General features: G+C 37.2%; 2 protein-coding genes across 2 annotated transcripts in view; one reads left to right on the top strand and one right to left on the bottom strand.

Moving 5' to 3' along the window:
* The window catches only part of LOC110379809 (homeobox protein unc-42), a 30,722-nt gene extending 7,420 nt beyond the window's left edge, over positions 1-23,302 (bottom strand). Inside the window, exons 1-4 of the mRNA XM_021339617.3 lie at positions 22,682-23,302; positions 10,244-10,410; positions 9,495-9,602; positions 1,533-1,700 (exon numbers count right to left, since the gene is read on the bottom strand). Of these exons, the coding sequence (XP_021195292.1) occupies positions 1,533-1,700; positions 9,495-9,602; positions 10,244-10,410; positions 22,682-23,204 (966 nt within the window). The 5' untranslated portion in view covers positions 23,205-23,302. The remainder of the gene's footprint in view (positions 1-1,532; positions 1,701-9,494; positions 9,603-10,243; positions 10,411-22,681) is intronic.
* LOC110379812 (adhesive plaque matrix protein) lies at positions 14,806-18,870 on the top strand. Its single transcript, XM_021339621.3, has 2 exons — positions 14,806-15,155; positions 15,931-18,870. Exons 1-2 carry the CDS (start codon positions 15,113-15,115, stop codon positions 18,477-18,479), a joined length of 2,592 nt encoding a protein of 863 aa, XP_021195296.1. The 5' UTR covers positions 14,806-15,112; the 3' UTR covers positions 18,480-18,870.
* Positions 23,303-25,972: the final 2,670 nt, after the last annotated feature.

Here is a 25,972-nt window from a genome sequence, read left to right as displayed (position 1 = left end):
TTTAACAATTTTTATACCTTTAAATAAGTATCTACATACAGGAAAAAATAAACTGCCAAAAGAATAGCATCAAAGCTCAAAACAGCTTCCTAATTCCTTAACACTAAAACACCCTTCAACAACAAAACAGCACAAAAATGAGTGCACTACCACACTAGGCACGTCGGTCCACAATCTCGTCATCGCATTATTGCCACGCAGCGTCGGCCTGCGAACATAATGATTTTTCCCGCCCTGTTTTATGTTAATCGCGTAAATTAATCCGCGGCTTTACGTTTTATACCGATTAACACTTGCGTTAATGGGATAGCGGTGCGGAATTACGTTAGGTCAGCGACGCGGCGGTGATGGTTAGGCCCCATTTTATATGTTTATTACTTATTGTTATTTGTGCACGGAACACTATCTGGTGTTTCGTGAACATATGTGAGGGCGAATAAACCAATATTTGCCTATATATTTTGAATAACTATCCACTAGCGGGGAGCGAGACGAAAGAGAGTGGTCACGTATGCCTATGTATCAAAATATTTGTGGGACTTACTTAGAATTGCGTACAAAACTACAGGAGATGATTTGATGATGCCATATTTGTATAGAAAAATTGTTGGAAATGTAGTCGCAAATGCGAAACATGAGGTTTGTATTGTAAGTAAACATATTACTTATTATCAACACCTTGTGATACAACCACATAAAAACTGTTGCCGTGCTAAATATCAACGCCATCCAATCATTAAAGAATCATTACGATCCACGATCCGTCAAAGAGATTTCCAAAACCATGCTAGTTAGATAGGTATTCCTGAGATGAGCCTGTTTAATGATCAAACTAGCCAGTTGCGTGATATTCGTAGATATCTAACACAGAACGGGTAAAACAGACTACGATGCTAATGCACCCACACATACATGCCTCAATCAACGTGTCCACACATTAGCGCACACAGCTACAGATTTGCTCAAATCGTGCCAGAATCTACATGCTGATACATTTATTTATACGGTTCCAGAATTATTGGAACGTGTGGTCAGTATTTGCATTATTTTCGTCGGTCAGACGGTTCGAGCATCCAATCGCATTATGGCGTAATCACGGAGACTGATTAGCGCCGCATGGTAATGGCGTTCAAATTGTGGCCAAAATGAACACAACCTGTGTATGTGTTTTATGTACTTCCTTGCTATTTATTTTACTTTTTTAAACTGAAACGACCATCTCTTGGTTCCTTGAATTTAAATATATAGTGTAATTAGGTCGTTGACACTTTCCTATTACTTGTTATTTAGTTTGCTATAGCTAGCCCATAGACTCAGTTCACACCGAGCCCTATAAAAACCAGAACCGGAGTATATCCTGCGCATATGTTTCACTTACCGTACGAGAAAATTCTTAATCCGACACAAACAGTGTATTTAAAAAAAGCGAAGCTACATGGTCATCAAATTTCTCTTATGTTCTGTATTCCCTAACTTAATGTCGTCATCTATTCTATAATTTACCATGTTAGTTGCCAGTATATATAACTCACCTGCGGGTATCTATTGATGGTGTTCGGGTGCGGGTACGGCTGGTAGCCCCTGTACCCTTGGATGTTCCTCATCATGCCGTTGCAGCCAGGAAGCACGGCCGGTGCCAACGCTTTCTGTAGCTGCTTCTCTTGCTTGCGATATTTTGCGCGCCGGTTTTGAAACCACACCTGTTCGGTGAAAAAAGGTTAGAGTTACTTCGAAAAGTTTTTATGTAATGAACATAAGTTATGTGTAGTTGACAGTCGTGATAAAATTAGAAGACCAATCTGTAGTCATGGACAGTCTGAGTCTAAATTGTTTACAGGATACAAAAAAAAAACTCAGTTGTAGTTGAATAGGAAGTTCAATAGGTTTTATGTGTGCGCAATGGCTGTAGCAATACACAATTGATAAATTATATATTGCGCATAATAATTTGCAGCATTCAGTTAGTGTTAAATCAGTTCTGCATTAGATGCATATACCTAGAGGTACCTAAATACAGAATCCTCTACGTTGTCACGTAGATATCAAGTTTATAGATCTATGTATATAGGTAGATAAAACAATGGACAAAACACACGAGCCCCTAATCTGTGTGTTGTCAACGGGAATGAAAGCGTGCGTCGTTTGATATGGTGATTAGAGCTGATTAGAGGGAGAGGGTGTTGTGCCTCCCTGCCCTCCCCCACGCCGGGAGGGCGGAGCGCCCTCCGTACGCACTCTCCATATAAATAAACCGATATACCCTATACCTAACAGTTAGTGGAGCCACCCTATCCAAAATATATATTATGTAGGTATTTTGTATCGGCGTTTCTCAACATTGTCTTCTGTGATTTCAGTTTAGTTTTGTGCAATTACTCAGTGAAATCATTCGGTTGATCGAATGCTTAGGTAACGTAACACAATTAATTAATACCTGGTGTGAATTAATTAATTTAATAAATCTTCCTAAATTATTAAAAAATACATACGAGTACATAGAATACTTTATTGTAATTTTCAATTCAAGATTGAAAAATTTGCAATCACGCAAGCTAAAAACATGACAAGCAGCAGTACCAAAAACTTCTTCAATCCAAGTAAGATTCCAAAACAAAACAACATCTAAAATATTTATCACAATTTCGGAGACCAACGAAACCTCGCTACCAAAAGTCTTTCCATATTTATGTTTCCGTTTAAAAAAGGGATGATCCCCACAGATTGAGAACCGCTCCCTTCCATAGGTATAGATAGGGGAGGACACATAAATGGGATATTAGTTTTTTCGCAAAGCTACCCGACTTCCGCCCGCATTGCGCGTTGTATTGAAAAACGAAGCGATTTCCTAACTGGTTGTACGAACGTAGCTTTGTATAAGTAGATTCGATTATGGCAGTCATATCTAAACTCTTTTGTAGCCAGTAGATTAGCTTTGAGTCAAGAAAAAAGAAGTTAAATCCAAATACTTATAAGTATTGGCTGAATATAAAAAACTAGCACTATATAAAAAAAAATACATTTAAAAATAGAATGGCAAAGATTGCCGAATTTGATTTGCCTTAATTAAAACATTTGAAAGGATAAAGGATTTTAGGATTTTTTTTGACCGAGTTAATTTTTGGTGGTAGGTAATCGATTAACATGAAGAGAACATCTAAGTAATAGTAAGTAAAAGAGTTTCATTTACCCGACTGCCAAGAAGTTTATATTTAAGTATATTTAAACCTACTTTTTGGTGTAACACTTGGATAATTGGTTAATACGGCACAGATTTAAAATAAATCTGAGCAGATTTTTCAATTAATCTACGAATGTGTAATGCAGCATATAATTCTGTTAACTTTACTGAATTTCAATAACTGAAATAAAATTTTAATAAAATTGGTTAAATTTTTAAATGAAAATCAGTTTTTTTTTGCATCCTTGAATTTACATTACCTACAATGTATTAATTAAGTATCGGTATACTTTCAATGAATTACCTACAAATAACTCTACAATCCAATAGAACTCGCATTAATAAACAAGAAACAATAATTTAGCGATAGAGATAACTTAGTAAAGATCCTTCTCCTAAGACAGTTTGTTCGTAACACAACGAGGTATAGATAGCTATCTAATATCGTGGCAGAGAACCGAGTTATCTGAAGAAAACGGTCGCCATTAAACTGAAAAAGCACGGGGATCCAAGAAAACATTTTCTTATTTCCAATTGTAGAATTCATTTGAGGGCAGAGACAATGTCGAGAGGCGCGCGGGGAGGATGAGCGGCTAACTTCGTTACGGATCCATTTGATGGGATTGCAATGCCTCAGGGGCCACCCTCCCCGCCCGCCGCCCCGCGACCCTCGCACACCCGACGACGTTGTATTTTTATATCGAAATTTCCTCTAGAAGGAGGGAGCTCGGCGGCGACGTCGTCTTTAACGTTTACATTCTTATGTAGCGTCGCCTAAACGTTAATAGCCTCCTACGGAGCGCGCGTGCACGAGCATACACTAGTACACACAAGACATGTATTGGCGTCTGTGTCACTGTGTGTGTACTCTGTTCGCAAGACAGGCACATGGTCGCCTACGCGCATTTCACGTGCTTTTAACGTTGGTAGCGAGCTAAAAGTATTAAATAATGTCGTTTCATAACCTTTCATTTTCAAGAAAAGCTTCGGTATTCGTTGCGCTTGAAAGAAAAGAGTAATTGTCGTCTTGATGGAGCGAAGGTGAATAAAATATCACTTGAAAGCCATTTCAAATGTATGACAGTTAATGTGTGATGATTGGATTACATTTTGAAAGAACAAACTCTTTGTAAGGTGCGGTAACAGCGCTCCTAAAAATAAGAGCAAAGTCGAGGAAAATACATAGATAGATAGACAGCCAGACGCAGCGGCGGCCCTAGCCAATGCGAGGCTACGTGCGGCAGGTCTATGCGAGGCCCTTTGTCCGACGTGAAAAGTATGTGTTGCGAGAGTAAGCTGGTGTTTTGATTTAGCTAAACGTCATGTTTGAGGAGAAATGCTCGAGTTAAACAAATTAATAAAATTTTGTTTTTACTACAGTTTATATTTAAAGAATCCAGTGGCGGCGGGCTATTTATTGAGCACCCCCCTCGCCAAAAAAAACAAGAGAATATAATCACTTAGTAAAAAAATCCTACCTAAGTGAGCCCAGAAAGTTTCGAGATTTAGGACACAAAAGAACCCAACTTTTTTTTAAATAAACAAGTTTGAAAAGAGCTCTGTACAGTGAAGAAGCCGCGAGCGTAGCGAGCGCGAAATTTTTGATTTTAGGGACGCAAAAAGATATGTAAAGAAATGAGAGGAAACTACTGTAAAGAGTAAGGCGCGAGCGCAGCGAGCGCGAAATTTTTGAGTTTTGGAACACAAAAGTACCAAAACAAGTTTAAAAAAAGCACTGTACAGTGAAGAAAACGCGAGCGCAGCGAGCCCGAAATTTTTGAGTTTTGGAACACAAAAGTACTCAACCAAGTTTGAAAAAAAAAACACCGGAAAGTGAAGCAGCTGCGAGCGTAGCGAGCTCAAAATTTTTTGAGATTTTGGGACACAAAAGTCATCCACCTCCGCTTACGAATAGCGCCTAAGCAACTTAGAAATAACCACTGTAAAGCTTTTTTATTGTTATTTTTGAGGACTCTAATTTAACTCTGAATTAAGCACAAATAAAAAGAAACCGTGACTGAAGCGAGCGTTTTGTTTAAAATTTGAATATAAATAAAATGAAACAATAAATGGTAGTGAACCTAGGCTTCGCAGATTAGAATGTCACCCTTAGTGACTTGTCCCTTCTGCCCGCGCCATCCTGGTCGTGCAGATATGTGCCGACCAAGATCAGGCATCCCCCGAGATGTGGCACCCGGGGCGGACCGCCCTATGTATTGAAAGATTGTGACTTGAGTAGTTCGAACGTCGTAAATAAGAAAGTTCATACGGAAACTAGGAGTTATTTTCTTGTTAATAAAAGGACTTATAAGCGGCGCTACTTTCTAGGTTCGGCTAAAAAAGGATGAAAAAAAAAATGAAACAAGTGGAAAGTAAAGCACCCGCGAGCGTAGCGAGCGCAAAAATTTTTGAGCTTTGGGTCACTAAAGCACCTAAACTCGTACAATAAGTAACAGTGTAAGGTGAAGTCGCGAGCGCGAAAATTTTTGAGTTTTGGACATAAAAATACTCTCGCGAAAATTTTTTTTCATTGTTTGTTTAAGGACTCAAATTAAACTCGGAATTAAGCACAAATAAAAAGAATCCGTGACTGGATCGAGAGCCAGTTGTTTTTGTTACTTTGGTGTTCCAACTTTTTGTTAAATTGAGGACTCAAAAAGTAAACGCAGAATGAATTAGAAATAAAACCGGCCAAGTGCGAGTCGGACTCGCGCACCGAGGGTTCCGTACAAATCCTGTATATAAAAAGTGAGTCTCGCGCCAACGGTTCAGTTTAGAACAATCATAGTTATGGTAATTTCGTGAGAGTCAAAATAGTTAATATTTTTTATTTTATAATATAACTAAAATAGTAGGCCAGTACCTTGTAAAAGTTATTTTATTAAAGTTATTTATATACAAAATTTTATAGTCATCATTCAGAAATCTGATTGAAAATAACTAATTATGTCTTAAAGGTCATTGGATATCTGACCCGTCGAGGGAACTCCTGAACGGTATGTTGCAAGTGCTGCAACTACCACGTGTTTGGGCTTATTTTATTTGTATTGGCGAAGACTTTCCATATAGATAGGTTTGACTGCCATTGTGGGATCGATAACAAAGATCAGATATAGTTATGGGAACTCCTTTACAATTTATAACGTAACCTTGTGTTGGAGCTTATTTTATTTTAGTTGATGAGAATTCACTACTAATGGGATCTTTTATTTTTGAGGGATTAATCACCTAACGAGCCCCAGTTTCAGGTTTTTTTCGAAACTGCCTGAAGACTTGTAACTGTCGAATTGTAACAACGACTGCTAGAGAGTAGGATTCGGGGCTGCTGGCTTTACTTTTCTAGAGCCTTGACAAAAGTGTAATTCTGTCCCTTTCTTTGTTTTATAAAGTCAGCTTTATTTTATTTTGTAGCATTTTACAAACAAATCCAACTTCAAACATATAAAAAAGCAACAAGAAAACAAAAGCAAGTAAGAAATTAAAAAGATGTTAGGTGCATCGGTCTAGAAGTCGGTGTCTAGAGGATGCATCTATATTTATTTAACCACCGAGATCTAGACCGATGCATATATACAGTTTTCTTGTTGTTTTTAGAAGTTGTTTTTTTTTTTATAAAAAGTGTTTATTTTTAAGTTTTGTGAGAAGTTCTCGTCAATTCGAATAATATAAGCCCAAACATGACGTAACTAAAACATACCGTTGAGGAGTTCTCTCGACTTTCTCACGTCTCCATCATCCTTAACTGTTTGATAGTTTCACCAGACATACGTCTGAGAATCAAGTTTTAATCCTATGCATGCCTACAATTTCTGATAGTTGCCCTCGATTTCTCAGGATTTCCATCATCAGATCCTGATCTGATGACAATGGAAATAAACGGCGAGTATACTCTTTCACTACAAAGAAATGATTTCTCAAATCCGTCAAACTTGGTCGTTTAAATTCCCCATTGAAATGAGGAAAATATTTGATGTTTACACCTGATTTTCTCTAGATTCCCATGGTTCACATTGATGCAACTAATGCCACAGTAAATCAGAGCCTTTATCATTATACTGTGCTATATTTCGTTCGTATCCGCCGCGGGTATGGTTTCCATGCTAAGGTGCCCAAAGGGTGCCCAATGACCTTTGAATGATTTAAAATTTTTCACAGTTTAGAGGCAATTATATTTAAGAAGTGTTTGATATGAATTTCAACTTTAATATCTCTACGCGTTCATGTGAAAAAGGGTAGGTAGTAAGTTTACAATTATTAAAAAAATATTTTATGTCAAGTAAGCAAAAATAATATTTTAATATTTTATGTAACTTCAAATTCACCATTTTCGCATTATTCCGTTATCTGTACTATATAACGTTGCTTCTTGCCGAATTTCAAGATTCTGAGTTCACAGGAAGTACCTTGTAGGTTTTGATTCCCTAGCGTGTGACGGAAATTCGTCTAAAGTGTCGGTATAACTGCTGTATCTTTTGATCGCGTTAACTTAGAAGTTTGATTTTTTCACTACCTAAAGGGACAATAGACCTAAGTATTTGGTATAAATTTCAATTTGATACCTTTATTCATTCGTGAGAAATAAGGTAGTAAGTTTCATTTTATTAAAATATTTTTTTATGTTATATAACTAAAAAAATGAGATTTTGGGAATTTTTCCTATATTTGCATTATATGACAATGCTTCATGCCAAATTTCAAGACTCTGAGTTTACGGGAAGTATCCTGTAGGTTTTGATTCCTTTGCGAGTGTCGAAAATTTGTTGAAAATATCGACATAATCGCCTGTATGTTTTGATTGGCTTGGCTTAGAAGTTTGATATTTTCACAGCTTAAAGAGGCAATAGACCTGAGTATTTCATGTGAATTTCAGCTTGATACGTCCACGCGTTCTTGAGATAAAGGGTCTTGACAGACAGACAGACAGACAGACAGACAGACAGACAGACAGACAGACAGACGGACAACAAAGTGATCCTATAAGGGTTCCGTTTTTTCCTTTTGAGGTACGGAACCCTAAAAAATGCAATATTTATTAATTATATATTTTTTTATGTTAGTGTGGGTTGTAGCGCGAGGCCCCCTCAAGCGCGAGGCCCTGTGCGATGGCACAGTTCGCACACCCCTAGGGCCGCCACTGGCCAGACGCGACTGTAATAGATGATGCTAAAAGTCATGTTCTGAATAAAACATCTAAAGCGACAAATTAGGTGCTCCGGGGACAAATCAATATTGAGGGTCCCGGGGGATTGAGCAATTTTAAAACTGAGATAAAGATCTGTCGCGAGTTACTGTAAGCATTTCGTATTCATACGGTCGAGGCCGACAGATGCCGCTTTAATTCAATCCGCCTCCGGCCTACGCTCCAAATTGTATTATCCGAGTATTCGCGCATCATTGATATTTCGACAATTCCATCCAAGAACGACTGGCGTGATACTATTGTGCTGCCGGCAATATTTTGTACGTTTTTATTCGCACCGCGGGTGGTCAATTTTTGCCGACATTCCTGTGTACGTTAATTGAATCGGGAGTGTGCATATTTAACATAATGCATCCGAATATTAATCTGAATATGCATGTTGTCTTTGGACAATTGATACCTGCGAATGATGATCAACATTTGCAAAGTTCCTCTTGTATGTATTTACATGGGGTCGATGATGAACCAATATGGGTGTGTTGAAATCAAATCGGATGGAATCAACAGCTATCCAAGCATATCGATCATCCGTAAATTGTCTCGATATGCGATTACATGAGACATCTAATAAGCGTATGTCTGATCGCCAGATAGCGGAATGACAGATTACCTGTTAACACCTCATTAATCCAGCATTACAGTCCTACAGTATAACATGGTTAGACGCTTGTAAGTGATATACATAGTCATTTAAAATCCCTGTCGTCCCTTTAATTACTAGGATCCATTAAAAAATATATTAAACGGTGAAAAAGAAAAGGCGATAAGTATGTCTGGATATTATTTTAACTAGGAGATAAAAAAAAATAAAAAACGCGTAAAAAATATAAAAGACGCCAGATATAGAATAGAGGTACCTATGGATGAAGAATTACTCCACCGACCTCGAATGAAAATTGGTATTAGGGCTGGAGGACAATGATACTGAGCTTGCTAAATATTGAGTTTTAGACAACAGGCCTTGAAATCTTTACAGCCTTTCAAATGCGTTCGCCTGATGCTTCCGTAGTTTGCTTATATATCATTCAAGGTTCCGTGGTTGATTCTCTTTGTATTTACTTAGTGTTTAGTATATGTATGTTGTGTTGTAAAATTAAATAGAAATATGTTACAAACCTGTATCCTCGCCTCGTTGAGTTTGGTGGTCCGCGCCAGCTCTTCTCTACAGTAAATGTCGGGGTAATGTGATTTTGCGAATGCCGCTTCTAATTCTGCTAATTGTTCCTGTTGTGATCAAACAAAATATGAATTAGCTACAGTGACAAACTTATTGTTTATTTAAGCCTGAACCGGGCAAACACATATGCAAGTTCAAGGCGAGATATCAGCAGTGTGCGCCACTGACTATTGCGTACACCGATGAATTTGCAGAAATGTATTGCGGAATTTTTGTGTACACTACTCAAAAATATTGCTTCTGGACTATTAGCCCTAGCTAACATCGAATTGTACATGTGCAACAATCCATTTCTGAATCTACTACTACTTTTACTTTTGTGAGCGAACATTTGGAAATCTTTTGCAGACAATCAGTTACTGTTTGCTGGACTAGTTTTTGAGATTTCCTACACCTTCCTACAGACTTCTTAATCTCTATTTATGTTTTGGTAAGTGGTAAATGGTAAATCTGAATGAAGTTTGAATGTAGATGAATGATGAGGAAGACCCAAGAAAAGATAGATGGACTGCCTGAAAGAGGACATGAATAAGAAGAGAGTGAATGTCAGTGTGACCAGTGACAGGGAAGAATGGGAGTGGAAGATATATTGCGCCGACCCAAAACAAAATTGGGAGCAAGGCAGGAAGAAGAGGTAAATCTAAATAACATTCCCTAGACTTAGCTTGTTTAGGCCTAGGCTACTAACCTGCGTGAAGGTAGTCCTATGCCGGCGACGCGCAGGCGTGGGACAGGACGCCGTGGTGGGCGTGTGTCCCGCATGCTGGGGGCCTAGAGCTGGTGACAGCGCGGAGGCACCTGACGCGCCGCCCGCCCCGCCTGGCTCCGGCTTTAATTTCTTGAATGCACCTTCCGCTGGTGGATAAAGTTATTGGTCAATTTCACTTATTACTTCAATTAATGAAAAGTGCCTAATGCTGTTTGTATTTCGCGGGATCTACTTTTAACACCTGGTAAAAAGAAGCCCATAAAATCAGAATGCCTGCCACCTCTATCCGTAGCAAACTTTGACTAGTGATTACAGAACATTCATTGGTATTGATTTATTAAACGGTAGTAATTAGTAATTCCGCAAAGGTGGATTGACCATTTGGCAGTTAATGGAAAAGTACCACCCTAAAGTTTACTTCTTAAGGGAGCATTGGAATTAAAAAAAAAATAGAGGTATATTCCATTTTTATTGTGCTGATTGCCAATTAGCAGGGCATCAATCCAGAAACCTTAAACAAGCTATTTCAAAGACAACTCTTCCTCAACCTGATTATTTGCCGCCAAATCATCTAACTAAAACATCTACAGATCCTACAAATTAGCCTAGAACCCAAATTTCATTTCTCAAGCCACAATCACGTCTGTACCAAAGAAACATTCTTATTTGCATAGCGCAACGACCCCTTGCCGTAGGTCAAGTTCGCGCGGCCCGCGTAATTGTAATTGCGTTGCTTTGACTAACGCTGTTAAGGCTAATGATTCCCGTCCAGAGGTACGCCCCGGTTTACGTTTGATTTGGACTACTGGAATACTGGTGATGTGTCACAGATTTGTGGACATTTCTTTAGAAGCATGATAGGTATGTAGTATGGTGGTTTATTGAAATCCTGTTTTTTTTTATTGTAGTTTGTCATCATGGAGAGAATTGGGAGAGCAGGTCATTGAACTGTTGATCAGATTATCTACTTAATTAAATTATTAGCCCCAAAGGTTACGGATAAATTGAGAATAAATGATTAACAATTTAGGTAAAAATTAAACGGAAAACATAAAATCACTTTAAAATAGTAAATCCTCATAACGAATCCCAAATAGTCTTTAGGTCGTTTTGATTGTATTCCCAGTTCCCACATGGCTGTCGTACGGCGGATGCCTCAAACGTAAGTTCATTTTTGTGAAAAATTCGCATATTGGCGACGTAATCACTTTACCTTCGGTTTCTCTGAGCTTCTGAATTAAGTGGGGCTGATTTTAAAAGCACCGTCGGAGGTCGGTTTGGAAGTATTCATGCATTCCCTTTGACGCTGCTCCTGGCTACTTACTAATTAACATGGAGCTAAGTGTTTGCGTCCGCGGTAAACGGGGCCTTTTAACGTTTAAAAGGTTGTATTTTTTTACTCGCTTTCCATGTTTTTAGGGGCTTTGATGGCGAATATATTGGTTTCGCTTTTTACCTGTCATTTTTCCGAGATGCGATTAAGCCATTAGAGATAGAAATTAAAAATGGATGTTTTAGATGTTACCGTTGAAACGTTCTGTTTCTGCGGTTTGTGTTAATGGGATGACGTGATTACTGGCCGCTATTAGCTGACAGTTATTTATTATCTACGGTATACAAAATTGATTTTACTAACTCGTCATATTACACTGATATTTATTTTACACAAGAATATTTTGCCAAAACATATTTTTTCTGCAACCGGTCTTGTTTCAACAAACAATTTTATCTTACAAATCACTAGGGGTAGTATCAATTAGAGTCGAAAAATTGCGCGTGATTCGCAACAAGTCAGCGAACTGTATTTATTTGTGTTGAACATTTGTTCGGGGGCGTAACAGAGATTCAATGTAACATGTCATTAGGGGGCTGTAATCCCCTAATTATGACGATTGACATGAAAGAGCCATCTGTGGCCGTCGAGAGGTGTCGGGTGACTGCACTAGTGTCGCAAATAATACGTTTCTGTGTAAATTGAGGCGTCATGTCTTGTGTTGATGGAACTTGTTGCTTTTAGGTGTTGGTAGAACAATGGAGGTGACACATGGTCATTCCAAATCTATATTAGTTTTTTTAGTACACACACATTTTTATTTGAGGATGGTACGACCTTTTAATGAAACAGATTTTTTTTTATCAATTTATGATTCGCAACTTGGATTAAAAGAAAGAACTGAGTATTTTAGAATACAATTTTTCTACTGTTTCGATTTTTGATTAAAATAATGGTTATAGGTACAATAATATGGTTTTAGATAGCAGGATTGACCGTAGTCTATTGATCTTTGCTAAGCAGTATAATGCGATAATAATATTAATATTTTAATAAGCTTTAAAATTGTATTGGTACATGTTTTAGCTATTATTTGATCGCAGGTCATCAAAATCAAGTCACATATTTTTTTATATTCGCGTAAATGAAAAAATCTCCCCCACAGAGACCACCTCTCGCGAACCGCGGGGTACTCCCCGCCAGTCCGTATGTTCTGCACAATAATGCACTTGTGATCCAAGCAAATGCTTTAAATCCTACATATTGGTATTTAATTGACTATTTAGAAATTGGAGAAATTGTCCTATAGATCTATCTTTTATTGTACACACTCTTTATAACAGGTATAGATAAACGTTTCTCAGAAGCTTAAACCAGAATTGGGTTAAAAAGAAATGTTTATAAATGGTTAGCTTTTGATGGTTAGCGACTTTTAGCCAGGTTTAATATGTTCAGGATGAACGTAAAAAAGCTTTTGACTTCCCTACAGCACTCGCTAATAATTAGTAGATAATATTTTTTATCATCAACTGTTAAAGTATTTTAAAAGTGTTAGTTTTAAAATACTTTAACAGTTGAAAATAGTTTTTTTTTGTTTAATCAGATTACACTATATCCCCCGTGCGGCCATAAGTGGTAAGTACCATTAGTAGTTATACTTATATAAAAGATAGAATAGAAGATGCAATCTTCGACCAATCTTTATAGAATTTCAATAAAAACTAAAATGTCTAACTATACCTTTAACCCGTCAAATCTAAGTCAAAACAATCGGATACACATTGCTAACCCGTTAAATAACTTTTTTTCAAGAGCCAGCTGATTCCGCGTCGATGTGTTAATCACAATGGGTTTAGCGGATTCCGTCCGAGGGGTGCGCGCGCGCTTACAATCGACACTCCATTATGTCGAGCGCCTCTTACAACGCGATTATTATGCGCATATTGGTTAGCTGTTTAGGGGGATTACGCGTACTTTTATTTACAGTTTAGTTTCTTTTTTTTTTGCGGAAGAAGTGTGACCGTGTTTTTTTTAGTGGTTCTTTTTCAAGGTGGTCAGAGAATTAGATTTGGTATATTTGAGATAATATTTTAGACATGTTTTTGAATAAATCTCTTCCCTATATAATAAAAACGTAGGCAGACACTTATCTACATTAAAATCTAAATACACCTCGTATACCCATCTCGTGAGTCCTCAAAATCAAATTAATTAGACAAAACATAATTTAACAATTAAGCAAATATTGTTAATATTTTGCATTAAAATAATATAGATAGGTAAACATTAATAATTCAATATAAAAAAAAAACATTCAAAAATATATCACCAAGTAAGCATTAATGTTTCAATATAAAAAGAAACAATATGCCTAACATCTGCATTAGTACAAACGGTTGACCACTTCCGTCTTAAAGTATCGTCCATTAAAGGGTAATGGACTTACAGACAGGTGTGAACTGCACGCGACCGACACGCGTCACGGATTTACTCAGATTAATAGTTTAATAGTTACAAATATGCTATTTTTTTAGAGATATACTACGGATTTGTTAAGAGGAATGTATTGACTAAGGACGGGTTTGTCGTATAATTTTCATAGGTAGAATTATCTGCAGAATTAGCTTATCTCAGCGGTTTCATCCACAATCCTTGGGAATTACTCCTTGCACCCGGGTAAGAAGTAGGACAGTCGTTCCAAACACTTCAGCTTTATCACATTAGGTATTACTTTAGCTTAAAACTAATAAAGCGTGTAAGGTCTATATCATCTGAACAAATTGTGCCAAACTGACTTATTTCTTATTCTTGAAAAGAAAATTATCTGATCATGCCCTTGCTTTTGTAAATTTTAATTCTCACAAATATTCAGTTTTCGTCAATAAATTAAAATGTAAAAGTGGTAAACAAAAAAACCTTTCTCAACAATCGTAGTCGCGCCGCGCCCGCCGTAGCCGGCGCCGCCGTCGCTAGCGACAAGCGACGGACTTTATCACTTAAGAATACTAAATGGTCAAATATATCACAAAATTAAGGTATAATTTTAAAATTGTTCAACATGGTTTTAGAACTTAGAACACTTCTACAATACAATATAACTTCATTCAATATAAAAAACAAATATTGGTTTTGAAAATATCATTCATAAATTAATATTTGCCCGTATACGTAGCAATCGATTGCAATAAATACTTTCCAATAACAACCTATTTATTTTGAATGAAAAATAAAACAGGCACCATGATCAAAGATCCCGTCAAAGCGATGGAGTTGTCATAGGTTGTCACGAATATAAGTTTGTTGTGCTATTAGTGAGTAAATAAAGGACTTGTATTGGTATTTTTAATACCAAGAAACCCCAACAAGTGGGTAAAAAACTCTTACAATTGGTTAAAAGAATATTTCTTATAGTTTTTGTATATATTTTTTTATTGTGTTTACTTACGTGGTTGAGAACATCTTGAGGAAAATACAACTGATTGCTATGATAATTGATTTGGTAATTAGTCCAACAAACTAGCGGCGTTTAAGTTCGACGACCAATCAGTACGAATTATAACATTGTCCGAACAACTATGGAACAAGTTTGTTTGTTATTCTGTACACTAGTGATATTTGGTAAGTGTTGAATTACTACAACTTGTACCTACACATTATAGTGGCAGAGATGGGCTTATAGCGCATTCTATTTAATCGCATTTTATGAAAGTTTTTCTATTCGCTGGTCGTTTATCGCACCATAACCTTCTTGGTCCCTCTTGTTCATGCAAAGTTTTTCCTTGCAACGTAAATTACTTCTGTTATGGTCAGCTTCTGAGCATCCTTCTCAGTGGGTTATCTGTTTATGCATATTTTTCAAAAGGGAGTTAATACTAAGATAAACTGCCACTAACAATCAGAAAGATTGTTCTCCTACAGTGAATGTGTGAGCACTGTCACCACAGTTATTGACATGGATATATTTTATTTAATTCTTTAAAAAAATATTTCATACCATTTACTAGTTTTCTAAAGTTATTATATACTTGGTGAAAGAAACTATAAATAGGTAGTATTGGACATTTACATTAAAGATCATATATTATTGCCCATTCTCTTTTCCTTACACTGTGTTTTCTTTATAGTTACTAACATATTGCGTTATTATATTAATCAAAATGCAGGCGTGGATAGTTTCCTACATTATTATTATTTTTATATTGTTAAAAGTTGACATCCGCCAAACTTGTTCATATGAATAAAATATCTCGATTTTTTATCGTTTCTATGTGAGAAATTATGATAAATACCTGATATCACTCATAATATTTTACTAGCAAGATACGTTATAACTTTTAACGTTTGTTAATCTGATTATTATAAAACATCTGAGAATCACTAAATTGTTTTACAGGGTACACAGTTTCTACGAATGAAGGTGGTCTGCTAGACCCATTCAAAAACATTTTTGCTCAGAATTCACGCGCTCAAAGCAGACCAGATCCACTGCTAGAACAGCTGATAGCACCTTACCAAGATAATAATCAACCTATTGATAATATTGACTTCGATCCCAACAATCCTGGACAACCAAACAATGCTGGGTATCCAACTTATCCAAAAGGATTTGATGAGATTTTTCAAGCTCATCCCAGTGCAGCTCACCCAGTACCATTTAAATCGAAAGAAACAATAAATGGCCCCATTAGGAAAAAGGCTAAGGAAAAACCAAAAGCTCCAGAGAAACCAAAAGAAAAAAAACCTGCCCTAGAGAAAGCAAAGCCTTGCCCAGACCCGGAACCGCCAAAGCCTTGTCCTTGTGGAAAAGTGAAAAGTCCAGATCCATGTAAGTGTCCAGAAGGTGAGCCTAAATGTCCTGAACCAGCACCTAAAAGTCCAGAACCACCGCCTAAATGTACAGATCCAGTACCGAAATGCCCAGAACTAGGGCCTAAATACCAAGAACTGGCGCCTAAACCGGAACCGGAGTGTAAATGTCCAGAACCTCCTAAACCCCCAGAACCTGCTCCTAAATGTCCAGAACCGGCTCCAAAAGAATGTTCCGACTGTCCGAAGAAACCTAGCAGTCAAATTAATTTCGTATCACCATACAACGATTTAAACAATAATCGAAGAATACCTTCTGACCGCGCCAATAATGCAAGATTCCCTCAGGCCCATCTATATCCTGAAAAGTCAAGTCAGACAAAATTTAATTACGAGAAACAAAATCAATACAGATTTCCTTCAATAAAACCACATCAAGCAAGAATACCTCCTCTGAAACCATATCAAACAAGGCTGTCTGCTGCTGGTCAATTTCATCCAAAGCAGCTTATGGACATGCGTCCATATAGTTCAAAACAAGCTCCTGAGAGTCCATACGGCTTAAAGTCATCTGCAGAAAATCAATTTAGTTTAAAACAAGCTTCTGATAGGTTGTACAATTCAAAACTACAACAATTACAAGAACAATTAAAGTCTAAATCATCCTCTGATGGGTCGAATAAACTTAAATCACCTTCAGAAAAACAACATTATGAAGTAACGTCTAAATTAACTCAAAACAACCCAAACCAACTTTCCAACAATCCGAAAAAAACAAAACCACCAGTTGAAAATCAATATAATACAAAAAAAATTGCTGAAGATCCGTTTAAGTCTAAACTACCGACAGATAACCAATATCAAAGAAAATTTTCTGACGATCCTGTTAGGTCAAAGTCACCAGTAGAAAATCAATACAACACTAAACAGCTTTCTGATGATCCCTATAAAATAAAGCTACCATCAGAAAATCAATATAACTCGAAACAACTCTCTGAAGATCCTTATAATTCAAAATTACCCATAGAAAATCAAAACAACTTAAAACAGCCTTCTGATCCTTTACCAACAGAAAATCAATTTAACTCGAAACAACTTTCTGAAGGTAATTCAAAAATACCCTCGGAAGAACAATTTACTGCAAAACGACCTGAAGAAGAACAACCTCCTTCCGATCAAAAAGTATCTTCTGAAGATCAATATAACTCGAAGAAGACTGTAGAAGATTCGTATGAACCAAAATTACTTCCAAAAAATCAATTTGATTCCAAAGTCCCTTCCAATAGTCCTTCACGACTAAAACAACTACCAGTAAATGGACAATATCAGTCGATTCCCGCCGCGCCGTTGAATTTAGCACTGCCTTATAGTCAACCAAGTAACTCACCTTCGGATGATAGCTATTCAAAACTACCTGCTGATAATCCGAACAACCTTGATTTACCTTCTGACGATTTAAGTAATTCAAAATTGCCTCCAGATAATTCTAATCATTATGAGAACCCTTCCGACGACATTTCAAGAATTTCTTCCAATAGACTAAGTAAGTTTAGAATACCCGCAGAAAATCCAAATATTGTAAAATTTCCTATAGAGGGAATAGAGTCTTCAAGGTATTCTGTGGTAGATCCTAATAATCCTTTCAGTTTGGATATCGACGATAATTTCGATAATAACAGGTGGTGGCCTGAAGAAGCCACAAAGGTCCAAGAAAGCATTACTACATTGAAACCAGCACCAAACAAACATGACAAGAAAATTGATTATGACGAAATTGTAGCGCAGAAGTTCCCTCAAGCAGTGAAGTTGTTAGAAGAATTACGAAAACTAAACAAATTGAAGGAACAAAGAAAGGAAAATAATTACGACGATGTGTATTATGAATATACTGAGTTACCTCAGATATTATCAAGTACGGTTTTTCCAACCGCTAAATCTTACAACAACGATGAGATTAATGAACTTCTGAAGCCTGAAGCTCTTGATATGAGGTTTACAACTGAACAAAATGTTGTGACCGATAAGTTAATAATGAGGAAACTCACAAAAAGAAGGTTTTATTACGAAGCTAAACCTGTGACACCCGAAACTGAGAAGGCCAGCGTTAACGAAACTGTTTACTATATTGACTTATAAATTCAAACATTTATTTTATAGCTTAGATTATAATGCTTAGATGAATATATGATATATAAATGTTTAGATGAATACTACGTGATTTTGAATAAAGGAAAATGTGATATTTTGTAACTTAATTTTTATTCTTCACCGCGTCCCTTAGGAACTACTCCACACATCCGGCCTTTCTCGATAAATGAGCCATCTAGAGTTTTTAATTTATTTGGGAGAGTATAATAATTTATCAAATCGGTCTTGTAGTTCCTGAGATTATCGATACTTACTAGTATGACGTTCTGATTATAGCATATAGATTAGGGTTATAGAAATGAGATCAGTTTGCACCTTGTCTACTAAATATTCTTGTTAAATCTTTGGTGTCAAGCATTGCAATATTTACGTCCATGTTTTGTTATAAATCTGAATCAGTTATTTAAAACAAAAGGTGGTTGTAATTATTGACACGAAATTGTTAACAACAATATTTTACTTACTTTATCTCAAAATAATTACTGTATTTATGAGAAAATTACATCAAAACATCGTTTTGACTTTCACCTGTTTTTTTTTGGGAAATCATATTTTATATTGCCTTCTGAATCTACTATGAATGTAAAACTATATTTTTATAATGATTGATAATTCAATGTTTGTAATATGAACACAAATGCAAGTGTGTAGTGATAATGGTTTCAATCATCAATTTCTGTTTAATCATTATGCTATTAATTTAAATGTTAAAGTTGATTTGTTTCGTAATTATCAACTGTTCAACCGTTATAAATGCAGTTCAGTTTTCATCACATTATCGCGGAGATTAGATTTTAGTGTACAATTAATTGTGGCAACATTTTAAGTAGAATTTTTGAAAATTTTGAATAAAATAATTGGTTAATGAGTTATCTTTGCAAATTACATAAATATCATTGATATATTTTTATTTTACTTATAGTGTAATCACCACACAGTATTTCCTATTGTCATCACTGCTCTAGTCACAGAGACTGATTTAAAGTGAAGCTGAATTTCGGTCATTATTGTGTCCAAAACTAAGAGGAGGCACGTATCTATGACCATTGTTAGTGCAAGTCTACGTGACTCACTGGCACAGTCTGTCTGTCTCCTTTGTTGCGTGTGTGTGACTGTCTATATGTTTATATGCATCTGCCTGACAATGTATCTACTTCAAAAATGTTAGCCTTAAGGCGAAGGCTCTATCAAATACTGTACTCTGAATACTTTGTATTGATTGTCGTTCCATTTCGTGTTTCAGTTCAAATGGTTGATTAAAGAAGTCAAATAAGGTTATACCTATGGGCTAAATAGCTGCCGAATAATGTTTAATGTCGATCACCCGACTAGCATATTCCAACATTGCGATGAACTAAGTGGCTGATTTAAATGTAAAATGACATAATTTAGCAGAAGCTATTAAACTAAACAAAGTTTGAGTAATCATTATCTATACAACGTTACCGCCATACATTTTCGTCAATGTTACAATTATTATTCAGCGTACATTTAACGTGCAGAGCGTATATTCAGCTAGGCAACCCGAGCCGCTTGAAAATTCAGGCTTCGCTCGCGGCGGAGGCGCGGCGGGGGTGAGGCGCGGCGGGCGGGGGTGGGGACGGTCGTTAGTGACATTTCGTATTCATGACGTCACCCGCGGGCCGATTGTTTGCAATATTACTCTAATTGGAATTGTAATTATACGCACATATCCCGCGTAGAGGCTACCTACGTGTTTGCTGTACAGCTTCAACGAATGTTGTGGTTTAAAACATTGTGTTATCATCTGTATATCTTTTTATGGTAAACCGATGAACAATTATCTAACGCTATTTCATTCAGATCCAAAAATATTTTCGAGTAAATAATTGAAGAAGAAATCAGGAATGACATCCATTGCAACGATATAGTCCAGATTCGTACATAGATATAGGTACATAGATATTTATTGATTCTGGTCTTCTACTAGGTAGTGTGAGAAGCACCTGCAACTGGCACATATGGTTGTAGTGGAAGGGAATGACTGAAGAAATTATTGATTGTTTGAAAGTCGAAGATCATGGAAGATAGAAGAGTATGAAAGAAAAAAACATGCTGCGCCGACCACAAATAAAATTGGTGTAATGGCAGGAGGATGACAATGCTAATGACTGCCTTCTCAACCTAGTTACCCGGGCAACACTATGTCTTTTAATCCGACTTTCTGGTGTCCGACTACCCCTAACAGCTACCAAAGATGTTTAAATGACCCACCCACCAATATTACCAATATAACTTACCATGAAACTCTTCATGACAAACTGGTCACCCATCAACAGATACAAGTATCTCTTCATATGTATCCCGGATTGCTCAGATATCATAAAAAAAATATATTTTTTTTTGCTTTATTGATAACATCTCATCTTCATTGTTTTCTTAGGTTTTGGTTATTTAAGGGTGTTGCAATGTGGAATGTCGAGCTATTCTGCCGATTGTCGTTACGGCCAATGGTCCAATAGAGAAAAGCCTCGACCAACACCTCAGGAGGCTCTCGTTAGGCGGCTGGATCAAGGGACTGATTCAGAAGGCTGTACTCCTTGATACGGCGCGTATTGTGAGGAGGTTTCTGTCCCTAGGGCAATGACCACCAGTACCTTAGACCCTGTGCTCGATATCAGTATAGCCACCTATTTTTTATATTTGTATTAAAATATGTATTAAACTGAATAAACGAAGAATAAGCAAATATTTTTATCTTGTTCTAATGGAACTCTGGTCTTAGTATGCACTAGTCAGTCACATTTAATCCAACTGCTAGGAAAGGTTTTCCCCATAACCCCTTCAATATGTTGAAAGAGAAAAAGGCGTATATTTTGAACATATGTAAAATGCTTTGAGCCACACTCTTTGGCGATCGCAGCTTGTGTAAATGCGTGTTACTCTAATGTCTCGTAAAAAATAATGAGAGATGACTTTCCCTCAATAATCCATTTGGAATTGAGAGGAATTTAATAAAATTATTTTTAGGCTGATTTGTTAATATAATAAATTAACATAGGTAGGTAGTTTTAATTTTTTATATGCTTTCAATGATTCCAAGATTCCTTCATTTTTTTTTAATAAGATAATGTAATCAGAGGAATGTTTCCTAGGAACGACATACTAACCAAGATGCTTGGGTAATTTACTATTAATTTATTGAAAAATATCTTGACGCAAGAAAACTTTAAGGCCAAAAAGTACCGTTCCATTCAGCATAGTTTCAATCTCATTAAAGTTCTTAAAATCAATCAAATTCTTCTCTGTTTACATATCTTTCCTTTTGTGTGTAAGTCCGAGGTATCTACCCGGATCCAATATAAAGTACAGTCAGCAACAAAAGTTAATTTACACAATCAAAATAACAAAATAACTGAATTCTAAAATCTGAAATGCGAAAGCTGTTACTGTTACAGCCTTTTTATCGTCCCACTGCTGGGCACAGGCCTCCTCTTACGTGGAGAACAATTGAGCATTAATATATTGTATATATTATGTTATATATTGTTATTTTAGTCGAGGGATTAGTTTTGTTGCTAACCGTATCCATTTCGAAATATGTCAAATGCATGCCCATGAAATATATGCAACTAGCTTAAATTTTGTTCTTACCTAATTACTTAAAGTTAAATGTAAGTATCTCCTCCTCATTGTTATTCGATAGTCTTAATTAGCTCTATAATCAGCTTCAAAAAAATAGCAGTGCATAATAAATTATAACTGCAGACATACAATTCGTGTCAACTGACTTATCTACAAGTATTATTTATTTCCGGGAAGAGAGAAATGTAAGTTAGAAACTAAAGCTCACCTAGTAGGTGGTAAGTAGGTGGTACTGGTAAGAAAGACTTTAGATTTATTCTATAGATAGACTGAAGCTGCAAGCAATGAGTGAGTAAACAGCAGCATATACAAACTAATTGTATTATATATAGGTATATCATAATCTGGAGGCACGGGATGGCCCTCAAAATCATTATAACACTGTCATATTAACTTCTACTAAAATTGATTCTAATTCTCAACAGGTTATAACTCTAATATGTAAACAGTTTGAAAAGTTAGAAGACTCAGGTCGGTCTGGTCAGATATGTTTTTTTTTCTCTAATTCTCGCTGTTTCCGTATATTAAGACAGTTGAATGTGTTTATCTACATAACATGTCTGAGTAAGTGAGTGTGCACGTACCTGTGTTATCCTGCAAGGAGCGGCTGAGCGGCGGCGCGGGCGGCGTGGCGGCGTGCTCCGCGCCGTACAGCCCGCCGAACTCCTCCGCAGACGACGAGGACGCGTTGCTGCACTTGCGCCCCTTGTCCGGCGTGTACTTGCTCTCGCCTCCCGCCGGCAGGAACTTGGCGTCCGGCTGGTGCTCGTCCAGCAGCCCCGGCACCCCCAGCAGCCCGCCCACCAGGTTCGGTCGCAGCTCCTCCATTATCTTGGAGCCCTGGCCGCAGCCACCGCCGCCGCTGAAGTTGAGCTGGCGGCTGAAGAAGGCCGGGAATATGTTGAACTGCTGCGGGTCCGGCAGCGCGGTGAGAGGCGGCGCGGGCGGCTCGGAGGCCCCCGCGCACGCCGCGCTCTTGAACTCCACCGTGCTGTGGCCGGCGCGCTGGCTGAGCGACCAGCGCGGCTCTCCCGCGCTACGGTGATCGTGCTCCGTGCCGTCGCCGTCGCCGTCGGCTCGGCCCCGACGCTCACTGACTAACCACATTATAGTGACGTCGCACGTCGCGCCGCACCGACCACGCCGCCCCGCGCGTTAATTGTTCGCGACTGCGCGAGAGGAACTCACGTCGCCGCCCACGGGCGAGACAGAAACGGCCTGCTCCCATACCCCCATAATCGATGTAAAATCTTTATAGGGATGCTGCGTCTCATTCATCCCCGTCGGCGAGCGCGGCCCGGCCGGGGCGGGCCGATGGGGCGGCCGCGGCGCGGGTTGCCATTGGCCGGCCGGGGCGCGCGCCCGCCCCTCGCCGCGCACCGCTCCGGGCCAGATACGCTTTTCTTTGTTTTATTGTCCCCACGGCTCCTCGTCGATCTTGCGTTTAAAGTTTATGCATTGCACTATGTTTTGTTTCACAAAACGCAAAATCATGTATGGAAGTTCTTGAGGTAAAACGTGAAACAGAGATGGGTGGATGCTTTTAATGTAGCGAGTGCTTTGTGTCGGTGATTGTGTCTGTATGTCTGTCTGCTCGGGACCGGGTGGCTGCAGCGACGCATGCGATCACAAATCTTTGTTAAATGTTAAACGCAATTATGTACGTAGGTATACGCTTGTATGTGTGAGCTGCGAGTTCATAGCGAGTCAACTAGCGGCGGCGTGACTCTTTGCAGTTTCTACAACACTTTTGTCTTTCCATAACAGAAATAAGATTGCAATAATTCGATGTCAACAATAAAATGAGGATTGTTTGCATGATGTAAACTTGCCCTAAATAAATAAAGGAATATTTTTGTTTTATTAAAATTGAAATCAAATTTAGGGTTGTCTTATTTTATTAGCATTCCACATCAATGCTTTATTTAAAACTTACCTAACTTACTTCTACGAGTGTGTATGTCAATTATATAACCTTACCCAGGTTTTATGTCTTTAAGGTCCTTGATTAGAAATAAGTAGTAAGCTTTTAATAAAAAAAAATACCCCAATCCAAACATATGGCTTAAAAACAGATAGCTTATCACGTCATCTTTCTTTCGGCAAGTGTACGAAATAAAAAAATATGTAGATACTGGCAACCCTTTTGCATACAACCCCACATTATGAATATCATTACTGGTATCAAGTTAGCGAGATTCATTACTAGATCAAAAGATATCTAATTGATATTCAATTTCAGATCACTTTCGGTTCTACCGCTAAATGATTCATGTTAGATATATATTGTAAAGAGGATTGGAATACCATGTCGTATTGGTTACATAAAAAATGAGTTTTATTTGAATTTTGAAGGACTCACTTCTTCAAAAATCAAAAAAAAATAATTTAGGTATTGAAAATTGAGCTTTAGTGGATCTGAACAATGATTTGGCGGTTTGTGGTTTTGTGGATATAAATTCTATGCAAGACGTCTACCTATTATATGTACTGGTTTGAGACACAGAATAAAAAAAAATATAATAGAAAAACTTTTCAATTTTTACTGCCTTGATTGTATGTGACTGACAATTTTTACTGATGTGACTGGCAAGTCATTTAGGAAATTGGTGGATAAGTAAAGCTCCTGGTTCGTTTTGAAGTAGAAAAAAATATTTTTTTCAGAAAGTACGTTCTCAGCTTTCAGTATGGATCTTTTATGCCTAAATAGATTTTGGCAATTATAGTTGATGAAAATAGGCGCTATGGTGTTTGCAGATAGAGTACTGTCAGGGATATGTCTGATTTCTTAAATACATAGAAAAACGACTTATAACTTAGTCAATAATTCACTATTTTTCTGAAAAAAATATCTATTGAATTATCAATTTAGTTTTAATGCAACCTGATACGTACTGACAAAAATTTTATTACAAATCTGGATTTCACGTGAATATGATATTCTTCAGGTGCGATGTCAAGAATTTGCACCGATGTTGTAAATACAACTTAGGTACTACCTCAAAGAGGGTACCACGTGGTAAACTAAACCTGTTACAGTAGAGTGGAGTTTCTAGGAATTTATATAAACTATTGTTCATTGTTGTGTGAATAAATTTATGTTTGTATGTAAATAATGATTTTAGAGCAAGTATGGCATGATTTAAATAGAATTTGGAGCGTTCATAAACTGTGTAAGGGATAATCAGACGTATACCTCTGTAGGTAAATGGGTAAATATTAACCCAGATACATAAACTGAGCGTAACAAGTTGAGCATTGTTCTTGAACATAAATTCTGTCAAGCTGTTCATGCGTAATTGGTATATTCTGGTGCAACTTACATCTTAAAATCTTTTCCTCTACTGATCTATTCACGGGTACCCTATAGTAACAGTTTCATATAGGTAACTCAAAGTTGATACAAACCATCGGACTTTCTTATTTCTCAATTTGGATCCTTTCCTTCTACGTCTGGATCACTCTAGCTCTGTGTTCCCACACAGAGGTATAGGTATGTCTCATTCATAACAATGTATGATAACCTTTTAGTCTTTATGTATGCGTATTATCTAAAACTGCTTTTGCAACGTCGGATATAATGTGCATAACTTGATACTTGGCAATCAAATGATTACAAGTTTAAAAGTATTCTTGGAAGATGTCCACTTTTATTTATATTAATGTCAAGAAAGGTTTAAACATATGCAAGTTGTCTTATAAGGTGGCAAAATATTTAAAATGAATAAAATATTAATTATTGTATTTACTGTGTTACCTATATGCAAATCTTAGTCTTGATTCCTACATCAAATTCAAGTCTGTAACCATTTTAACATCCAAGTTATCGAACAAAAGCCATTGTTCTTATCCAAAACAATTCGTGCCCCTAATTA

The sequence above is a fragment of the Helicoverpa armigera genome, chromosome 16, assembly GCF_030705265.1.
Source record: "Helicoverpa armigera isolate CAAS_96S chromosome 16, ASM3070526v1, whole genome shotgun sequence".
Classification (NCBI taxonomy): domain Eukaryota; kingdom Metazoa; phylum Arthropoda; class Insecta; order Lepidoptera; family Noctuidae; genus Helicoverpa; species Helicoverpa armigera.
Note: the sequence above shows the minus strand (reverse complement) of the source record. Positions and strands in the feature narration are given on the sequence as shown.